The following is a 9,264-nucleotide window of genomic DNA, read 5'->3' on the forward strand; positions in this document are numbered from 1 at the left end:
ATCATCTTATATTGAAGACAAAGACGTCAGTTCTACCTTTGTGACACAATGATCAATAAACAAAGCAACCAAGCAACCGTTAAAATCATAATAACGTGTGCAAAAAGTGAGGATTAACGATTCAAATTCGTCTGTGATGCCATGTCAATCATATGCTGTCACTCTGTTTTTGACGTTTACAGTGTGACAAAAGCTAGGAACATGGCATCTGTGTCATCATAAAATTGAGAGAGTTTTAAATGTATTATTTAAATTTGCAGTATTATATTGTTTTACAGTCAATAATGATCTCATCTGAAGATTCAGGGCTTGTATTTTGCTGTTTAAGATTTAATCTATGTCTAAAAGACTTTACTACCGTCACTCATGTCGCGTAAAATACAAAATAAAGGCGCTTGATTTGAGGCTGCCTTTGAAGACCAGGAAAAGCTACTACATTTCCCAGCATGTCACGGGCGCCTATGACGTCACCGTTGTGTATAAAAAACGTCCCCGCAGCCGCTCACCGTTAGTGACGCAGCGAATCTTTGACTGCAGTTGGGTGTTGATTTTTAAAACGGTGACGGAGGATGGCAGAAGGCGATAACAAAAGCGCGAACATGCTGGTGAGTTTTATTTATTTATTTATTTGTTTGTGTGTTGTGTTTGTTCTGGGCGTCATGGCCGCGGCTGCTCCTGCCTGTCGGTGTCAAGCGCTGTGGTTAGCTCGGCGCCTGCACACCAAAACGCTGTGTGCGCTCCAACTGTACCCACAAGTGAAGCTGAAACGTGACTAAAATATGAGGCCGACTGAGTAATGTGGACGCCCGTTCCTTTGGAACCGTCTTTCCCGTAACTGACAGTTAGCGCCCATGCTACTTTAGCATTAGCTGGTGAGAGGCGTTAACGGGCGCAGCGTTCAACTTGAATTTGGCGTCCATGCAGAACTCTCAGCCCATTATGCCCGTCTGCTACCGTTGTATAACTGCGAGCAGTAATGTTTAACTGGCCTCCCCGAGGCCTTAACTTTGCCTGAACGCTGATCTTTAGACGCATGCGTGTCATGCGCTTATGTTTCTTGTACCATTCCTCATGTTCAAAAAGCCACGCTCAACGTTGACCGATGAGTGTCACCGCTGTCCCTAACAAAGAAGCTAATTTCGTATTGAGATATTGGATAAACGAGGTTCATGGCCACGAGTAACCTTTGCTTATTTAAGAGTATGACGCTCAGTGTCTAGACGTTCTCCTCGTCGCTCGTTTGTCTTTCATGGGTGTGTGTGTACAGGCTCAAGAGACCGCTCAGTTGGAGGAACACCTGCAGGGATGGGGAGAGGTCATCCTGGCCGGAGATCGTGTTCTGCGTTGGGAAAAGCCATGGTTTCCCGGAGCCCTGATTGGCGCCACCACAATTTTGTTCCTGTAAGTGTGCGTTGGTTGCACAAGTTGCTCTTTTTGGTTCATCAGCTGATGCTTTATTTGAAGAGAGTCATGGGATGTCATGTGAGAAAACGGCAAAACTTGTTTTAGATGTATTTTTTGGTTTGTTTTTCAGCTGTGTTGCTCTTTCAGGCCAGTTGAAGCCATTTGAGATGAGGAGGAGCTATACGATGTATACAGTACAGTGGTACCTCAGTTTTCGATCGTCACGGACTTCGAACAAATTGGAGTTCAAACAAAAATTTTGAGATTTTTTTTTTTTTTTTTTTTTGCTTCAGATTTCAAACGAAAATCCAGAACTCGAACACCCCTGAAAAAAGCCGGAAAAAAAACATAATGTGCGCGGGCCGATCAGACCCACGAGGCGCTTTGTTATTGTGTATAACGCAGCCTCTGTATGCAGACGTGTCCCGTTAGCTCCATTAGTTCTTTTTCCATTCATTGTAATGGGAAAAATCGATTCGGATTACAAACAAATCACTTCTCGCACGGCCGTCTGGAACGGAGTGTGGTCGAGTTCTCGTCTCTCACCTGAACACACTCTCCTTTGCCCCAAGTATGCTTCAAGCATGTGACTTGGAAGGAGTTTACACCAGTTTAGTTTAATTTAATGCATTGCCTTGTACATTGGTGTCTTCAGATCAGGCTTTTGGCTTATATTTTGAAACTGGGCGTCCAAAGCCCCGCCCTCAGACCATCACCCTGCACCCAGCCCATTCACCTCCCAGCACGCCATGTCAATGGCTGACTTTAAGAGGGCTCTCAACAAGCTGTAAACATCTATTTGTACAATAATAACTTCTTACACTTGAGTCAAATAATTGTTAATGGAGATGAACTCCTTGGCAGTTGTTTAATTTGACTAAACCTGAAAAAAAAAAAAACATGTTTTTATCATGATTATTTCCCTTTATACAAGTTAAATGTCTTAAATTTTGTTCATGTTTTATATATTTATGCAAATAAGCATTGAGTTGTATTGGCTGTGTATCTGTTTTCTAGACTTTCTCACATTCAGTCATTCAAACCAAATATGCATGAAGGCTTGCATCTTGATTAGATGAATAGAACCATGCAAATTTTGATTTGTTAAACTATTTTGCTCACATTCTACAAGCACTGCATTGCTTCCCAGCACAGTTTGGCACTGGGGAGCAGGGAGAGTTGCCTTCGTTCCAGAATAAGCGCCAAAATACTCCAAATAAAAATGTGTTAATTTTGGTTTGGAACTTCTGTGCGGTTTCCTGCTGTCATCAGCGGCAGACATCCCATCAATCACAGCGCGCTTCCATGCCGCCAGTGTCGCGAGATGTGGATAACCTCGAGTTTACGCCGGTAAAGCAATATGGCAGCTTAGCTACAGCTGCAGAAGGCTCCAGAAAATGTTGTTCATATTTGAAAACACTCCTTTCATAGAAACCAGTGCTATCACACTACGAGGAGGGCATAATACAGACAATAATAACGAGACATTTGGGGCATTTTATTTTCATGTGTTGTGGTTTAGATTGCTTTTGACTAAACTTTAATATCTGGTCACTTCATGATCAGCTTTAAATATGTCTCATAGTCACCTTTGCCTGGTTATCTTGAGCAAGTTCAGGTGTTAAAGTAGCTCTTGGCTCTGAAATCGTCTTAAAGGCAGTCTAATATAACCAGTTTTTCCAAGCATAAATGAGCCATCAAAAGTGTTTTTTTTTTTTTTTTTTTTTTTGACACTTGGGAGAATGGTTCTCAGAATGAAGTGGTTCCTCCTAGTCCTTCCTATCACTAAAAAGGTTCCTACAGTGCCAAAGTGGCCACAGCCATTTGGGTATTCAGTTACACTCTTGTTCTTTCCCATCTCTACCTTCAGTAGTGTCCACTTTAGTGACTTGGACCCACTTTGAGGTGCATTTTATGGCCTGATGACTCACCCAAGTTCTCCTCCCCGCAGCATGATTTACTATTTGGATCCCTCTGTGCTCACTGGACTCTCCTGCACAGTCATGCTGCTCTGCTTGGCAGACTACCTTGTGCCCACCCTCGCACCCAGAGTCTTTGGCTCCAACAAGTGGTGAGTGTGGCTGCTTTGTCACATACATAATGCTGATCTTTGAAACGATGACTTCACATATTGATCCAGATTTCACTGCACATCCCAAGTTTTGATGATCAAGCACATCTTAATTCTGGACTGAACACTGTCTTGAGACACTATTAGCTTTTTGAGTCAGTTGGCTAGTGTCATATTTAACTCTTCGGGGTTTTTTTCATTTATGTTCAACTTTTATTTCACTATTTTGGGAAGCTGTAGCCTGAAAAACAAGCTATAGTGTAAACGAGAACTTCAGTGCGACCCAAAGTTTGGGATGGAAGTAAATTTACTCATCTAATGTACATATTATGACGTCACCATGCCCCAGCCGTAGTCATCTACACAACTAGCAGACGATCTGATTCACTCGTGACATATTTCCGCAAAGCTCAAGCAGCTATGGTGATGATGGCTGGTCTCTGCATGCAGGAGCAGTGCTGCAGTCTCATCCTGTCCCACAGTGGGACAGGAAGACAGACAGTACAGTGGATATCACTCATCTTAATCTGATGCCGTCTAATTCGCTCTCTTGCTCTCTGCTTTGCTCCTACTGCGCAACTAGAACTGCATGCCTCTCTATGAAGGAGAAAATATGTTTGAAAACAGACCTCAGTCACGGAGAAACGACCTGCCATCTGCTTGTGCAAGGCAGTAACTACATCAGGCTCCATATTTATAGATCGGCTTTTCTAAATGCCACGACTTTGGCGCCCATAAGGTGCAGCAGCTGCTTAACTGAATCAATACGTGACATGAATTTCCCTGTACAATTAAAAAAAAAACGAACTTAATTTTACTTCCCTTCAGCTGGTGGGAACCTCACAGAACAAAAGATGTTGCTCTCTGCACAACTTTTTTAAAATCCAGAATGTAGGTTTCATGCTGCTCCTTTCTTTCCCCTCTTGCAGCTTAAAATGGTAGTAGTAGAATGATGCAGTGTCTTTCGCCAAGTGTGAGTGCTGTGAGAGATTGTCACATGTGCTGTAGCAAAATATCCTAGTTCACCCAATTCTGGCATCACATTTTGGAACAAATTATCAATGCAAATAATGAGCATTCATGGTCCAGTGTCTGTAGCATGATTTAGCCTTGGTTTCACTGGTGGTGGCAGCCTTGGATTTTTTTCAGTGAGAAGAAATGTGCTGTGGCAGTTGACAAACACTGGGATAATGCTGCATATCCTGTATTGAAACTGCACAGGCGTTTCTTCCCCCAACTGTGTGAACTTGTCCGGGCACATTTCCAATCTGTGTGTCTCATTTGGACGGCCGTTACAGAACCCTCAAGCACTTGTCTTCACTGCAATTTGAGGTGCGGCTGGGGAATCAGAAATGTTAGACTGAAGTTGGGACTGACAGAAAGCAAGAAAGAATTACCACCTTATGCACAAGAGCGTATGAAGATGTGTGCAACTAAGGTCTGTGCTCCATGTCAGTAGGGACCAACTAAGATGATCTGAAATGGGCCCAAAGACAAAGTATAAAATCTTCTGAAGAAAATATCTGTGTTTCAATACACATATTTGAAGTGTCGTTGAACCTGCAGCTTCACAAGAGTTGAATGATATTGTATATGCACCGTCTGGACTGAACTTCAGCTGAATAACACCCTTCTCACCCTGGTCATGGACTGTTTGTTCCTCTTCCCTCTGGCAGGAGGCTACGGTCCATCCAGACCAGAACCTCCCGTCACAGGAACAGTTTCTTCCCCTCGGCCGTCACACTGTTGAATTCGTGAACAGCCCTTGTTGTTATTCTATTTATTTTTTGTCAGCACTTTATTCCATAACACTTTCCTAGTCAGTGGGCCCCCCACTGACCATGGCAATAAATGTGATTCTGATTCTGAAAAGAACAGCATTTTACATTTTAATCCTGAAACTAGCGCTAGCTTTTAGCCTCTGTCATCTTGACTGAGACTTGGTGTTGGCTTGCAGGTTTATTTTTAGACTGCAGCAGTCAATCTGATGTTCGGCATGAACACAAGCCTGTCTGGTCGGTGACCCTGCTCATGTTCCCCCTTTTGGCCTCTTGACAAGATCCATTATAAAAATAATGTCTCAGCGTAAACCCAGACTCTTTGAGCAGCTGACTGACTCAACAGTTTCTGCACAGTCCTCATGCTTCTGCAAGGTGTGTAAATAGTTGCTCTCAGGCTTCATTAGCATGGTAAACATGATGCCAATTTGCTGCTGTTTATTGCCACTTGATTTGGTGAATAAAAACAATGAAAAGGGTCTCAAGAGTTGGCAATAAATGTAGCGCTGAAGACGAGTTGCTCTCTGTTCTGTACTCCACAGTACTTGGAAATGAAGGTGAGTCAGGGGCACTGCTGGGGAACTGGAGTCACTGACCAGCGAGCGGTCCGAGACCCTCTGTGTGCGGGTGTTTTGAAAACTCCTGTGTTTTCACCTTTATTAGGCTGATAAACATCTGCTTGTATTGACAGACGCATTCACTTCAATGAATAATGTTGGGATCTGTTTTTGCTGCTGTGATCTCGCGACTGTCTGCACAAGAACAGCGAGGAGGAACGATGCTTTTCCCCAAGTCTCTTAAGATTACCAGACTGTTCGCTGATCACTTCTGACCTCTGCATCTGTGCTTCACTGATAAAAATCTTCCAGGCCGTCAGTAATTGCGCTCAAGTGTTGTGAGTGTGTCATGGATCAATCAAGATGCTCCTTATTACCCAGCCTTTTTTTCTTGTAAAATAAACACTTTCGTGTTCACGGTTGGCTGTGAAACGCCACATTCTGTTACAGCCATAGTGGAGGTCGGTCATTAGTTTAATATCTGAGGTGACAGAGAAAGTGGTAAATGGGTTTGGGCTCATGTCGCCCGGCTGATGACGACTTCATGGTGGGTCACAGACCAGCTGTTTTGCACGGCCCAGCTGAGGTGTGAGGCTGCACAGCAGGGGGCGAATCGCCCTCAGGCCACAAAGTCTGCACTGTGAGAAACCACTTGGTAATTGTAGCACAAGTATGAAGCAATTCTTTCTCAGTGGTTCTGCATCGTAGAACCAGGGTTTTAGTAGCTTTTAACTTCAGCCATGATGCCTAAGGATTCTCTGTTCCTCCATTTCCATCTGTTTTGTTTTTTCCCCTTTCTCTGTGCTCCCCTGCAGGACCACTGAGCAGCAGCAGCGTTTCCATGAGATCTGCAGCAACCTGGTCAAGTCACAGCGTCGCCTCGTTGGTTGGTGGAAGCGACTGTGCACTCTGAAGGAAGAGAAGCCAAAGATGGTGAGCTTCTGCATGAGGCTTCCCTTTCTCTGAAGAGCCGAATTTGGCTCCTAACTAAAGTCATCTTGTGACGTGGCCTCCGACCCGAGCTTTAATGTGCTTCTCTCCTTCAGTACTTTGCCTCCGTCATCAGCAGTCTGCTGGCAGTTGCCTGGATTGGACAGCAGGTTCACAACCTCTTCCTCACATACTTGATTGGTCAGTACATTTCCAGTGATACTGTTGTTCTCAAATGCTTCCACTTGCTTATCATCATGTTACACTTGCACATGTCAATCCTTGGATCAGCACCCGTGATGCTGCACTGAGCTCGTCTTGTGTATTTTTATTTCATTCTTTCCATTTTTTTTAATCAAATGGCACATGAGATTCATAGTCTTGATTAGGGGTGGGAATTGACGAGATCTTAACGATTCTGATTCCATTATCGATGCTGCTGAACGATTCTTTTCCTCAGTGATTCGCTTACCGATTCTCAGTAGAGGAAAAAAAAAAACGTCATTAATGGATTTGGGTGTCGTTTTAGGTGAGCGCAGTTCCCTGTATGATACTAGTCATTGAGGCTGTTTTGTAACGATTGTCTTTTTTTTTTTTTTAAAGAGTCAAATCAGGATCAAAGAGGAGATTATTAAACTTCCTGATCGGTTTACTGTGTTGCATAGATGACAAGGCAAATTGAGTAACTGTCATTTAGAGCTGAAAAAGCTCTGTGGATTTGGCACCACAGAAACAGGAACGAGTCCTGAACCTGACATGAACCCTGTGATGCCTGAACCATGGAGCAGTTGACAGAGAGATCCACTTCTTTTAAACAGAGGTTTTTCATTGGTCCATGTGAACACTTTAAAACATCAATGTACATGGATGTACCTCGTGAATATATATGCTCATCGTGCTTAAACAGTCTCATTTGAATAACAACATGAAGATGACACCTGAAATGATGCGTTCAGTGTGGCTCCTGAGTTTGGTTGTGGTTGTTACTGTCGGTGCAGGACAACCACACCTGCTTCCCCAGGAGACAGACTGGGGACGCTTCGCTACATCACTGTAAAAACAAGCAAATCAGACGTGGCTGACGTTATTAAAGACGACTCAAGTTCCTCTGACAACAACAGTTAGCGCCATGCTAAATGTCAATGCATCAGTTGGGTTGTCCACCATCACTGATCAAACACAGAACACATTGTACCATGATGTCGAAGGGGTTCGCTCGTCCTAAAGCCGCATCATCTCTGCAAACGAAACGAAGCCTTATGAACGCTTGCCCAGCCCACGCTGCTCAAGCTCCTCCATAACTGTCATTTGCTGCAGCCGGTGGCAGTGACGTGGCTCCATGAACCGGCAGTGAGTGGAGTCGGACTTCACAGTCGGTAATCGAGATGATTCCAGAGAATCTTGACAATATTGAACCAGTTCTGAATAGGAACCCGGTTTTCAAAGCCTGTACCTCGTCTTGATTCTGTCCGAGCTCAGTTAAAGTTGAAGCGTTTTCGTTTAGATGATGTGGAAAAACATGAAATCTTTTCCTGCTCACTATAGTATTTACAGTACAGATCTCACCCTGCAGCAGGATTATAAACACACAGCTTTGTCGAGAGGCTGCAGTGACCCGCTCTGTCAGCCTTCAAATAACTTAAAATGAGGTGTGACAGGTTCATTTAAACATTTTGATGCTCTTCCACTCGTGATCGGCTTTCTTTGGTACCAGTCAGATTTGTGCCGCTGTCCCCCCTGCTGCAGACCATGCTTCAGGGGGAAAAGAAAAGAGTCAGGGTTGGGGTTTTTTTAGCAAAATCCCTCGGCCCCATTTGTATATAGCATGCATATATATGTATGTAGCATGCAGTTAAGCCAGTTCAACCAGTCTTTTGATTCAGACGTGCACGTCTCCATAGCCCAGGTTAAACCTTGCTCCAAGGTTGCGTGTGGTTTACATTGAGTCAGAGCTGCTGCTGTCTAGTTCCTCCTGACTGATGGCCTTCTCTCAATCGCAGTGAGCTTCCTGCTGCTGATGCCGGGCCTCAACCAGCACGGTGTCATCACCAAGTACACCTCCATGGCCAAGAGGGAGATCAATAAATTGCTCAAGCAGAAGGAGAAGAAGAACGAGTAGGTGGGGCGTCACGCCATGCCCACATGGATCTGGAGGTCAGCAGATGTTTAAATGAGCACCATAAATGAATCTTTTTGTTTTTTTGTTTAAGGATTGGTTTGAACTCCACCACATCACATTCATTGAGTTGAACATGATCTCTTATTGCATCAGCTGCCATGAAGGCCGTTAGAAATGCCACTGGTTTGAAACATTCTAAGTAAAATGTTACAATTTTTGGAGGGGTCTGTGGGGTGAAATAACAGCACTGTCACTTGGTGGGGTTTTTTTGTTTTTTTTAAGTCTTGTTTTATCTTGCCTCTGCTAAACTGATATTTAAATCTCAAGTCAGGACGAAACTGGATTGAAATCATAAATGAAATGATGCAGGGATTTTTCAAGAAGAGCCATTTATAAACTCCCACT

The 9,264-nt window shown here is 43.8% G+C and overlaps 1 protein-coding gene across 1 annotated transcript; it reads left to right on the plus strand.

The window, feature by feature from the left end:
* The first annotated feature begins 459 nt into the window (after positions 1-459).
* On the plus strand, positions 460-8,965 carry arl6ip1 (ADP-ribosylation factor-like 6 interacting protein 1). The gene is made up of 6 exons (XM_053854507.1): positions 460-605; positions 1,268-1,401; positions 3,356-3,475; positions 6,626-6,743; positions 6,857-6,941; positions 8,741-8,965. Exons 1-6 carry the CDS (start codon positions 570-572, stop codon positions 8,857-8,859), a joined length of 612 nt encoding a protein of 203 aa, XP_053710482.1. The 5' UTR covers positions 460-569; the 3' UTR covers positions 8,860-8,965.
* The last annotated feature ends 299 nt before the right edge of the window (positions 8,966-9,264 follow it).

The sequence above is a fragment of the Synchiropus splendidus genome, chromosome 1 (assembly GCF_027744825.2).
Source record: "Synchiropus splendidus isolate RoL2022-P1 chromosome 1, RoL_Sspl_1.0, whole genome shotgun sequence".
In the NCBI taxonomy this organism is placed as follows: Eukaryota; Metazoa; Chordata; class Actinopteri; order Syngnathiformes; family Callionymidae; genus Synchiropus; species Synchiropus splendidus.

Coding starts and splice junctions, on each gene's coding strand:
- arl6ip1 (XM_053854507.1), top strand. CDS start 570: ATGGCAGAAGGCGATAACAAAAGCGCGAACATGCTG. Junction 606..1,267: donor ACAAAAGCGCGAACATGCTG/GTGAGTTTTATT, acceptor GTGTGTGTACAG/GCTCAAGAGACCGCTCAGTT. Junction 3,476..6,625: donor GTCTTTGGCTCCAACAAGTG/GTGAGTGTGGCT, acceptor GCTCCCCTGCAG/GACCACTGAGCAGCAGCAGC.